Here is a 12789-nt window from a genome sequence, read left to right on the forward strand (position 1 = left end):
CACCTGTTCGGGTGGCAACTCTAAAGGGGACACATCTTCTGTTGACAGCTCAAACGGGGACACGTCTTCTGTTGACAGCTCAAACGGGGACACCTGTTCTGGTGACAGAAGACGTGTCCCCATTTGAGTTGCCACCAGAACAGGTGTCCCCATTTTGAGTTGCCACCAGAACAGGTGTCTCCGTTTTGAGTTGCCACCAGAACAGGTGTCCCCGTTTTGAGTTGCCACCAGAACAGGTGTCCCCGTTTTGAGTTGACAGCTCAAACAGGAACACCTGTTCTGGTGGCAGCTCAAAAGGGGACACGTCTTCTGTTGACAGCTCAAACGGGGACACCTGTTCTGGTGACAGAAGACGTGTCCCCATTTGAGCTGGCACCAGAACAGGTGTCCCCGTTTTGAGTTGCCACCAGAACAGGTGTCTCCGTTTTGAGTTGCCACCAGAACAGGTGTCCCCGTTTTGAGTTGACAGCTCAAACAGGAACACCTGTTCTGGTGGCAGCTCAAAAGGGGACACGTCTTCTGTTGACAGCTCAAACGGGGACACCTGTTCTGGTGACAGAAGACGTGTCCCCATTTGAACTGGCACCAGAATAGGTGTCCCCGTTTGAGCTGCCACCAGAATAGGTGTCCCCGTTTGAGCTGCGGTTGAGGTGCCACCAGAACAGGTGTCCCCGTTTGAGCTGCCAATGAAACACGTCCTCATTTGAGTTGTCACTGTAACAGGCGCCCCCATTTGGAAGATTTCCCCTCCCCTCCTGGTGGCAAAATTTTTGATTTCCTATCACTTTGTCTCAGTGGTCACCAGGGTATATAGAGAGGGTGAATCTTCCCAAAGGGGACACAGCAATGAAACACAAACAGGCAATATCTGTTAACCCTTTCCCACCCTCCCCAGCATCCCTGGGGACTGAACGCCCAAAGGGGTGGGCAAACGTGACCAGTGATTGGCTATCACAGTGGTCACATGATCGGGATCTGATCCTGCCTGCTACCATTTGTAAGTGGGGACCCAGAGCTGCCTTTGACAGCACTCAGTGAGCGCGCTCTCAGCACAGAAACATCAGCCACCAGTGACACATATGTGTGGCATGTGGGTGTTAAAGCCCACCCTTTTGCTGCTTACATAGGCAACAACATGTTAAAAGTTGGAATATACAGGAAGGGTGCATTCTGATCCCAGTTCTTGATGGTGGAAGACGGGCGGACTGACAACTCATGGGGCCCCCCCGGGCAATAGGGGATCATGGGGCCCCTGTGTCCTTGCCCAAACTCAAAAAAGCCTATGAAAAAGGTACCAGGGGCATCTCATGGGGCCCCCTACTGACCCCGGGCCCTCGGGCAGTGCCTGAGTTTCCAAATGGTCAGTCTGCCCCTGGTGGAAGAGATATGGTAAAATATTTCTCTAATTTTGTTGGAAATTGGATTGCATTTAGCTTGCCATGTGAGTCATAAATAAATGACATTTTCTCAATCCTTGTTTCCAACTTTATTCATTCTTTGTTCCATCTCAGTGCTGCTGATCTCCTGCAGCCTCTTTGCAGACCCTTCCTGTCTATATGCACCCCTACAATGGCTGCTTGGCAATTGTCAGAGTCAGGTCTCCTGATGGCATAATGCGTGTTAAATCAACTGCTTGTAGTTTCCATTGGAAGCCCATGTGACAACACAGCAGGACAACTGGGGGACAGGGACGAGCGTTGTCACCCTATAACAGGAAGTCATTTTCATTGTTAAAATTACTTTAATATGTTAAAGCCTTTGAGATTTTAGTGTCTGGCTACCTCTATGTCAAAGATAACCAGATCCCATCCTACCATCAACGGATGCTTGATGTATTGTAAGATGTTATTCCCTACGCCCGGCTCTTTCTTTCTGCATCCCCGCTTTAAGTAGAGCCTAGTATTTTCACGGACAAATTGTCAGAGAACCAAATTGGTCACAATGCAGTCTTTCTCGGTCCCAATTTCGCACTGTGACTTTTTTTTGTACTAGAAGCTTTGTCAACCTTCAATGGCCATTAGATCGCCATTGACTGTAATGACCCCCAAATTCCATCCAGAACATGGGATTGGCTACTATGCCTGCCACTTAGCCAATTTTTTTTTATTTCCTTTTTGAAATTTCAGCATTGTATTAAAAACCTTTTTAATATGTTGCTGTTTTTTGTTCAACACTTTCCTTGGCCACCTTTATAGATTACAGCTGGATAAGTATCTAGGGGAAAACCTACTGGAGTCCCTCCAAAAATCAGGCAATTAAAAAGTGTCAGAGCTGACCTCCTCTCTAACCTCCTTTTATAAAATGCCCTTTTGTACTGAAATAATGGGTCCCCTTTGTCATGCCAGGCATTTATATTACTGAAATTCCTCCACTGTCTCTCCATTCGAACAGGACGGAGAGCCGGAGCGGACAGATCTGCAGCACCTCCAAGGGGTGACAGGATGGACAGGAGAGCTCATAGAAATATTGAAAAGAAAAATACAGCCAGTATCAACCTGTCCACCATGTTTAATAAAACATAGCCGTCCTCCCTAACAAACAGAAGTGATATTACTGGAAAACCTCCTTTGGTGCAATTCTGCCCCCTCTGTCACTGAGGTCTTGAGTAACATTTTACTCAGACATTGAAGATAAGCCCCCACGCTTACACCCATTTTGCTACCAATAATAGCACCTGATGGCTTCTTGAGCGCAGTCCATTTAGTAGGCATCCTACTAAAGAACAGACAGAGGAGCTATTACTAGATCTCCTTAGATGCACCAAGAGCTCCAATCCCTTCTTCTCACTCTCACTGAGGTTTTGGCTTCCTTGACTTGGGTGCTTTGATTGGATAGTATGAACGGTGTAGGGTGGGGTCTTACTATCCATGTCAGAGAAGTCAAAACCTCTTTGGTTGGACATCTACGAATAAACTGCGCTCAGTCACCATCCTGCTTTCTGGTGGAGAATGCCATTATTGGCTACTTTGCACCATCCTACTAACCAATCAGAGCAGCTGAGTAGAGCAACGTTGGAAAGTAAGGTACGCAAAGCACTCAAATCCTGCATACACTCACTGAGTTCTTGACTTTTCCTGCTTTAGCCCCACTCTACACCCATTATACTAACTAGCCAGAACACCTAAGGAGCCAATAATGGCACTCCCCCAACAGAACAGGATGGCGTCTGAGCGCAATTCATTCCAGATGTAGACATCCTACTAAAGAACAGACAGAGTAGCTGTTTTTGGAAGACTTCCTTAGGTGCACCAAGAGTCCCAACCTTCCTTCTCACTTTTACTGAGGTTTTGTTTTCTACGACTTGGGAGATAAGTCTACACCCATCCTGCTACCCAATTAAAACACCCAAGTCACAGAAGTCCAAACAGCAGTGAGAGTGAGAAAGAAGGGTTGGAGCTCTTGGTGCACCTAAGGAAGTCTTCCAATAACAGCTCCTCTATTCCTGATGTAGAGGTTCTGCAAAACAACAAACTGCGCTCAGATACCATCCTGCTCACTTGTGAGAGTGCCATTATTGGCTACTTAGGTGCTCCGATTGGAGTGCAGGATGAGTATAGAGTGGGGCTAAAACCGGAAAACTTAGGTGCACCAAGAGCTCCAATCCTGGATACTTTCATTAAGTTCTTGACCTTTCTGGATTTAGCCTCACTTTACACCTATCCTGCTAACCAATCAGAACACCTAAGCAGCCAATTATGGCAGTCTCCACAAGAGAGCAGAATGACATCTGAGAGAAATGAATTCCTTATGTAGAAGTCCTAATAAAGAACAAACAGAAGAGCTGTTATTGGAAGACTTCCTTAGGTGCACCAAGAGCCTCAACCTTCCTGTCACTCTTACTGAGGTTTTGACTTCTCCAATTTGGCAGATAAGCCCCATCCTATACCCATCCTGCTACACAATCCAAGTACCCAAGTAGCTATTAGTAGACATTCTCCTTAGGAACAGACAGAGCAACCAATATGAGATGGCCTCCTTAGCTGCACCAAGAGCTCTAATCCTGCTCACTCTCATGAAGCATTTGACTTCTCCAATTTGGGAGATAAGCCGTCATCCTACACCCAATCAAAGCACATAAGTAGCTAATAATGACACGCTTACGACAAAGCAGGATGCACTCAACGAGAATGTTTATGTCAGGAAAGATCTTTGCTTAGAGTCCATCCTGCTCTGTCGTGAGCGTGTCATTATTAGCTACTTGAGTGCTTTGATGAGGGCTTATCTCTCAAACTGGAGAAATCAAATACTTCATGAGAGTGGGCAGGATTAGAGCTTTGGGTACACCTAAGGAGGTCTTCTTGTATTGCCTCCTCTGTCTGTTCTTAAAGAGAATGTTTATGTCAGGGAAGATCTTTGCTTAGATTCCATCCTGCTCTGTCGGGAGAGTGTCATTATTAGCTACTTGGGTGCTTTGATTGGGTGGAAGGATAGGTGTAGGATGAGGGCTTATCTCCCAACTTGAAGTCAAATACTTCATGAAAGTTGGCAGGATTAGAGCTCTTGGTGCAGCTAAGGAGGTCATTTCATACTGGTTGCTCTGTCTGTTCTCAAGGAGAATGTCTACTAATAGCTACTTGGGTACTTTGATTGTGTAGCAGGATGGTTATAGAATGGGGCTTATCTCCCAACTTGGAGAAGTCAAATACTTCATGAGAGTTGGCAGGATTAGAGCTTTGGGTGCACCTAAGGAGGTCTTCTCGTATTGCCTCTTCTGTCTGTTCTTAAAGAGAATATTTATGTCAGGGTAGAGCTTTGCTTAGAGTCCATCCTGCTCTGTTGTGACCGTGTCATTATTAGCTTCTTGGGTGCTGGATGAGGGCTTATCTCCCAAATTGGAGAAGTCAAATTCTTCATGAGCGTGGGCAGGATTAGAGCTCTTGGTGCACCCAAGGGGGTCTTCCAGCGATAGCTCTATTTTTAAGGAGATGCAGCATTTCCAATCAGGATGTGGAGCCTGCGGATATACAAACTGTACAGGGACACAAAGTTCCCAAAATGAGAACATTCACTGAGAAGATTATAGACAATGCTCGGCTCTCATGCACACGCATATCTACACAATCTATAGTTGTCTGTAGCTTCCCTTTTAAAACAAAGTAGCACTATGTAAAACGATACTCATATATTAAAGTTAATTGGAAATTTTTGTTACTGTTGGGAGCCAATTAGAATGGAGGAGGAGGCAATACACCGTGACGTCACGTGGAGGCCCGGGGGCCATCTTGCTTTCTGGACGGTTAGTCCATGCTGCATTAGCTGCACATTATCAATCAATATGATGTTACTTGCTTTTATGGTATTTTATGAATTTGCAAATTTGATTTATTAATGAATGACTTGGATTTTACCTACTACACTATGGGCACTTTTTATGGTCTCCCATGCGGAGCAATTCATTTATAGAGCCCACCTGATCCAGCCCAGTGCAGTATCCAGAGAAGGGAGTTCCTGACATCCACCCATCCCTTAAAGGGGACCTCTGGCTAACTGGATCTCTTATCTCCTGTTCGCTCCAACAGCACCACCTTTGCCCAGAGGGAGTATTATCCTTGACCAGGATCATATCCAACTCCTAAAGGGGACCTCTACTGATTTACTTAATGCGTATATACTTTACGCATCTGGTGAGTGCGTATTTCTACCACACTATTTTGGAGCACCGATACTGGATTTTGTTGTCATTTCTCACCTAGACCTGCACTTTTTGATTGCTTCATTTGGCATACTTGTACATTTACAGACATTTATACATATATATGCTTATTATTAGCGCTGAACTTATTCATTTATTTCTAGAATGTTCGAATACCCCAGCGCAGTCAGTAGCCTCATGCCTTTCCTGTTATCGCAAATACGGCTTGTGGCTTTAACTTAGGTAGGAAGATCTCAGGCTGCCCATTACTAACCAAGGAGGGTCTGAGAATATTTACGCATTGTGAGTGAAACGTCTTGGCGGGTAAACGCATGGTGAGCGGCGACGTGACGGCTGCCTGCCTCCTAAAGCAAAGTTGCTTTCGGCGCGTTTATGATTAGTGGGCATCACTCTCGTGTCGAAATAAGAGGATGATGGAACTAGAGTAGTTATTTCGGTATGACCGATCTCATAACGAGGCACGAGCGCCGCTGTTGACATTACGAGCGGCGCAGGCTTTTATCGTTAATCTGCCGCTTCTTAATGACTACTTTCTGGGCAACTGAAACCTAACAGCGGTGCCCTCATTATTGTGTCTCAAAGGAGGACTGTGAGAATTCCGCCATGACATCCAATCCAATTCCAAAGGCCGCGTTTAAGGCATGCACTTGGCTCCTATCAGAAATAGACTGTTCTTCTTTCAGACATTCTACTAAAATGAGATTCGAGCAAGAGCACAAGTTCATCCTCGTGCGCCGATCAGACAAACATGTCTGACTTGCTTCATCACCTGTTTTCCCCAAGAGGCCTTGGCTGGCTGGATTGGGTACCTGTCATCTCTTGTCTGTGGGTTCCTTGGCTCGGTTAGGAAGTGCAAAGAGCAGTAAATGTGCAAAAATGAGATTTCAATTTCGGTAGCCAGAGAGCGTGAAATATTTCTGAGCAGCTGCTGCACATCGTTATTGCCCTTTGCATATGGGCTCAAGAACATTTTAATGCCAAATTAAAGTGGAGCTTCAGGAACTAGACAAATTCTACCCTGGCAGTGCCCCCCCCCTCATGCACTGCAAGGGTTCAATTTATAGGGGTGCAGGGGCAAGGTATATTACTTTCCTAATTCCTGGCTTCAGCAGGCTTCCCCAGTCCATGGGACCTGCCCCCCCAAAGTGGTGAATACTCTCTCCCCTTGACATACAATGCAGCACTAATGACCCCAAGAGACCACCCAGAGCTTGACAAATGCTCAACCGAATTAGACAAACTCTACCCCGGCAGTACCCTTCCCCCCCCCCCCTTCTGCACATGCACTGCAAGGTTTCAATGTCTAGGGTTACAGGGTTAAGGTGTATAACTTTCCTATTTCCAGGCTTCCCTAATCCATATGATCAGCCCCCCAAAGCATTGCATACTCTATTTGGATTTCCCCGGTCCATTTGAGAGCAGCAAGGTGTGCATGTTCCAGGACATTCCTTATGTGGTTGTAGCCTGCATTGAGTCCATCCCCAAGCGCAGGAGCATTTGTGTTTGCTGGTTCATTGCATACTCTCCCCCTGAGGTACAATGCAGGGTTAATGACCCTGAGTGACCACCCAGAGCTTGACAAATGCTCAACCGAATTAGACAAACTCTACCCCGGCAGTACCCCCCCCCCCCTTCTGCACATGCACTGCAAAGTTTCAATGGCTAGGGTACAGGGTAAGGGTGTATAACTTTCCTATTTCCAGGCTTCCCCAATCCATATGATCAGCCCCCCCAAAGCATTGCATACTCTCCCCCTGAGGTACAATGCAGGGTTAATGACCCTGAGTAACCACCCAGAGCTTGAGAAAAACACTTGACCCTTCTGGAGGTAAGTAATGCACCTTATTCATGCATACCTGGAATAAACAAGCATTTAACTCTTGTAGTGTGGGATGGGGGCAGGGGCGGACTGACCATTTGGAAACTCGGACACTGCCCGAGGGCCCGGGGTCAGTAGAGGGCCCCCTGAGATGCCCCTGGTACCTTTTTCATAGGCTTTTTTGCGTTTTGGCAAGGACACAGGGGCCCCATGATCTCCTATTGCCTGTGGGCCCCATGAGTTGTCGGTCCACCCCTGGGTGGGAGCATCCACTGTAATGGTAGAAGTTGTCTTATTCCCAGAGTTCAGAGTGGAGATATGATTACAGCTATTGTGTACTTATGGCATTAGGGTTCCTATTAAGGTTCGAGATTAGTGAAAATTAGATATAGTATTTCAGATGGTGGTAATCATTACCAGCTCAAAGAAAAAGAAAAAAAAAAAAAACATGCACCATAACCCTTCGTGCCCCCAATACATGTTGATGGTTTCCAAAACTTATGCCAGTTCTCCTGCACCAAAAATAAGCACTTTTTTTTTTTTTTTTTTTTTTTTTTTTTAGGACAAATACCATTTCCTGACATTGACCTAAGAGATGCAAAGATGCAGACCGATCATACGAGCCTGGTTTAAACTACACCATAAGGATCGCCCAACGCTGACCAGCAGTATCTGGTAAGCCCAGAAGGAGGCTACTAGATGGAGGAATCAGGACTCCCAGAAGCCTCGTAGACTGGGGTAGGTGATATTTTAGCTCATACTAAAAAAAAGTTTCCTTCTACTTTAGATAGAGTAGAGGGAAGAATATTGCTGTCCTCGCTTTCCTGTTGACCATTGTCTCTGAAACAGAACAACATTTTGGAGGTGCCACCAGCGCAAGAGATGAGAGGAAAATCCACCAATGGAAACACCTGTACCTATGCAACTCCCCCAGGAATTCAAGCTTCTCCAAGCCATTTCTTAGGTTCTAATGAGCATCACCTACCCCCAAACACCCCCCCCCCCCCTCATATTTAAGTGTGGTCTTCAAAACGCTTCAGCGCTTTTTTACATATATGTGCATAAACGTTTTGAAGAACCCTCGTATATCCGCATAGGAAGAAGATGCCTTACTCTACTCACCTTGGAATACGTCAAGGCAGAGGATACACTTGGATAATCAATCCTATTCTTGGACAATCAACATCTGCCTTGACACACATTCCAGGGTGATTGAATGAAGGTGTTCTTACTCACTGTGTGGATTTAAATGTTGGCGGTTGATCCTGCCACACATTAAACTGTAGAATTGGCTTAGATGAGCTATTAAAAAAAGGTCTTCACCATTGCAGACCAAGTCCAGTTAATGTGACTACTAGATGACCTGTTATTGGCTAACTCAAACCAAATTTTATACATTTTGGATAGAGGTGGTTAAAAAATTTTTTTTTTTCCCATTTCATTTTCTGGCAGCGTCCCATTGGAGAGATTTCTGGACGTGATATCAGGAAATCTTAAAGTGAAGGAATTCCTCTGTGATGTTTCTCATGGGGGGGTTGGTGAAAACTATTTCTCACTCTTCCTGTTCTGGTAACAACTAACAGTGACAATGGTGACCAGGATTAGTAAAGAGGGTAAATCTCCCCAGCAATAGTGGATTTAGATACGCTTTAAAGCTGAACTCCGGGTACAAAAATGTTCAATGAAAAAAACTTATCAATAGCAGAGCTATGTGGGAGGGGGGCCTGCAGAAAACTACAGAAGGTGGGGGGAGACCAGACCAGTAACCCTGCACAAGGAGAGTGAGCAGACCTCGGAGGGGCCCAGGAGGCTCCACCCACTACATGCTGGCTGCAGAAAACTATAGGAGGGGGTGGAGGCAAGACCAGTCACCCTGCACAAGGCAAGAGAGCAGCAGTGAGTGGTCTTTATTACAGGAAGTCTCACACTGGATTACTGCACAGATCTGGAAGAGCTACACAAAGCTCACCAAGATCCAAGAAGAATTGACCTGACCAATGGATTTAGGCAATAATTGGTTATCCCGATGTTCAGGTTTAAAAGATAAAAGCTTTGGAAACGCAGTAGGTTTCTTTGTCAGGCACTATACTGGAAAGGTAATATCTTTTCAATATTTTCTGTCATTCACTTTTGGAGTTTGCAGTTGACCTGATACCTGTTAACGGCTAACGTTATGCTTTTTTTCCCCCCAAGAGCTAATATGGTACAAACCCAAGTGTAAAAGTGCACTATATGGCCAAGAAGTATGTGGACCCCTTTCCAAATGATGGAGTTCAGGTGTCTCCAGTGAAGGGTTCTGGTAATAATCCAGCATACAAAGACATTGTAGATGGTGCTCTTCCAAGCTTTTGGTAACCGTTTGGTGAAGACCCTTTTCTGTTCCATCATGACTGTGCCACGTGTGTAGAAAGCCAGCTCCATAAAGGCATGGTTTGACCAGCTTGGTGTGGAGGTGCTTGAGTGGTCTTTATAGAGGTCTGACCTCAGCTGTACTAAACAGCTCGATAAAGACATGGTTTGACCAGGTTGGTGTGGAGGAGCTTGAGTTGTCTTCATCGAGGTCTGACCTCAGCTGTACTGAACAGCTCCATAAAGACATGGATTGACCAGCTTGGTGTGGAGGAGCTTGAGTGGTCTTCATAGAGGTCTGACCTCAGCTGTACTGAACAGCTCCATAAAGACATGGTTTGACCAGTTTGTGGAGCACACCCAAGTTCCTCCACACCAGAGACCTCAACCCTACTTAAACACCTTTGGGATGGGCTGGAATGCTGATTGTGAGCCAGGTCTTCTCAACCAATATCAGGGCATTTTTACCCATTTGTAAGGTCGGGTACTGAGACAGTGTCTAAAGTTTTTTTGGAAAGGAGCCTGGTATAGAAACAGAGGGGCAACTCCATATTCATGGATGTCCATCAAGCTCATTAAGGTGTGATGGTCAGATGTCCACAATCATGTTGGCCACATAGTGTTAAAACATCTCAACATTTTCACTGCCGTTCAGTATTAGTAGGCCTTAAAAAATGAACATAACCTATAAGTTTGGTTTACTGGTCCTTTAATCTCCCGTAATTACATTTTCAGCACTGCCCGGAACTGGTCTACAACATACCGCAGATTGCACTGACTACAAGGAGCTCTGAAAGACAAAGTGCAAATGGATTTTCATTCTTATGACTGACATTGCAGTAAAATGCAAGGTAAGGTTCGCTTATACTGTCAGGGCCCCCTAGCCCCCCCCCCATCTTCCACCCCAGTTCCTAAAGCGAGGATGACATCACACTCCTTCCAGCTAGATCCTGGGGAATAGATGTGAGAGGATGCTCTTGCAATAGACTGGAGTTTCTGCTCTTGAGATTTTGCTCTCTGCACTCAGAGATGCAGAAGATGGGGGGGGGGGGGGGGTAAGGCAAATATTAATTCTAACTTTTTTTATTTTATTTTTTTTTTTTAGAGGGGGAGGGGGTCTCTTCTATGCGGATCTTGAACTGTACTCCAAGGTCCGCTTTAAGAATTTGTTAAATAATTTACCACCTAATGCCTGCATCCTGCTCAGAGGAGTTCAAAATCCCAATCAAGGAACGGCAGTACTCCTTTCAGGCCATCTGGGAAATTCAAAAGACAAAACGTAACATTGTTGGCTCCTCCCCTGCGCAGAGGGAACCCCCAAGGCTATAAGAGGAGGGGGAGCTGCCACATTAGTAATGTGCTATCCGTGTCCCCAGATGATTGACTGTTGGAAGGATTGAAGTTCCGATAGCCAGGTCCACCAGACACTATGACCACCGAAGTAATTTCCTTTCGATTTGCGTCCCGGGCACACGGCCGACTCCTAAACCAGACGTCGGGATCGTCCGTCATTTCATAAATAGAACCATCCTCCTCAGTGGTCTCCAGCGTGCTATTGTCCCCTCTGGAGCCCTCCCTGGCAGAAAGAAGGTGGCCAGGCAGATGCGACGTTCCCCGAAGGCGATACTGGAGGAGGATTCCTTTTCTGCGTGATGGGGGGAGGTTATCGGAGGCTGGCTCTTGTGAATGGCAGTTTGCAGTCTCTCTTGGTTCTGATGCTGCCACGCTTTCTCTTACATCCTCCGTAGAGCCTTGTTCTGTGCGCAGTGCTTCGGGCGCCATCGTGCTGCAGGCTACAGTGAGAAGCTGCACTGGGCCGCAGTGTCCATTCAGTGAGACCATCCCTTTTCCTGTTCAAAAAGAATATTTTATTAAAGGGTTGTTCCTCCCAAAAACTGGTTGTTCAGATTTGAGTAGAGCTGAGCCTTTTTAAAGGGGACCTGATCTGTAGCAAGATCTCAGCTTATCACAGCCTTGTAAGTGAAGTGTTCAACCAATAGCAGCTCAGAGCTACCTTTGGTCACTGTGGGATGGGGCCACATGGTTGCTGTCAAGGGGCAGGATCTGTGTTCAGTGTCAACCTTTGATTGGCTGGCTCTACTGGAAAAATCACTCTTAAAAGTACTCCTTCTGACTGACTTTTTGTGTTGTTGACCTGCAAACACCCTGTGCCTATCACCAAGGACAGGAAGTGGGGGAATTTGAAACCTGGCAATGGGTCCAACCAATCTAAAAGCAATGGAGGTAATTTTTGCAAGGGAAGTCCTGCTTTAATGTCCTCAGGAGTTTGAAAAGACCAAAGCGCAGATCTGAATGCACTGCTTGTTAGGATGAAGATCGAACTGTTGGTCTTGGCCTATACAAGTGCTTGTTCATGGTCCTGCATGGTGGTATGTGGCTCTTGGAGGGAACTTTCCTGTCTTCATGACCCAGCTATTAAGGAAGAGTACATGAAGGGGGAACTCTAAGAGAGTGACAGACAGCAGTAAAGACCCTACAGAGGATCTCACCCCATTCCCTTTTAACCAACCAATCGATTTTTCTTTTTTGGGTTCCAAGGTCATGTGGTTACATCAAATGCCAGCAATCAGCAACTGGCCTGGTAAGAGCCTGGTTTGCACTTATGTGCCTAGGCACTCTACGATGGGTTCACATGCAAGGCCAGGACCATGAACAAATACTTGTATTTTCCAAGACCAAAAAAAAAGTAGGAAACACAAATGAGCCAATCTAAATGCTTGTTAGGACAAAGCCCAAATTCCTGAGGACATTAAAGTAGAACATCCCTTGGAGAAATTGAAGAGTTGTTGGCAGGGGTCATAAATACTGTTACCCTAAAACTCTTCATCCTGCTGGTGAAAGGCAAATGACTGAATGCCAGACCATTCATTATCTTAGCTGAAGGGGTGGGAGTGCCATTCAGGTAGATGCTTTGCTCACAGATGTGGTCTCCAATGAAGTAGATTGA

General features: G+C 45.9%; 1 protein-coding gene and 1 long non-coding RNA gene across 4 annotated transcripts in view; one reads left to right on the forward strand and one right to left on the reverse strand.

Annotated features, from left to right (window-relative positions):
* Window positions 1-12789, forward strand: part of LOC149444924 (uncharacterized) — a 98520-nt gene that overhangs the window by 84416 nt on the left and 1315 nt on the right. For all 3 annotated transcript variants that reach the window (XR_016306512.1, XR_016306511.1, XR_016306510.1), the window contains exons 4-5: window positions 8035-8210; window positions 10557-10672. This is a non-coding gene — a long non-coding RNA (uncharacterized LOC149444924). The remainder of the gene's footprint in view (window positions 1-8034; window positions 8211-10556; window positions 10673-12789) is intronic.
* Window positions 10514-12789, reverse strand: part of ARHGEF10L (Rho guanine nucleotide exchange factor 10 like) — a 33439-nt gene continuing 31163 nt past the window's right edge. Inside the window, exon 16 of the mRNA XM_089654394.1 lies at window positions 10514-11671. Within this exon, the coding sequence (XP_089510520.1) occupies window positions 11145-11671 (527 nt within the window). The 3' untranslated portion in view covers window positions 10514-11144. The remainder of the gene's footprint in view (window positions 11672-12789) is intronic.

Source organism: Staurois parvus, unplaced genomic scaffold (assembly GCF_062004578.1).
Source record: "Staurois parvus isolate SC_StPar_1 unplaced genomic scaffold, SC_StPar_1.0 ptg000762l, whole genome shotgun sequence".
Lineage (NCBI taxonomy): Eukaryota > Metazoa > Chordata > Amphibia > Anura > Ranidae > Staurois > Staurois parvus.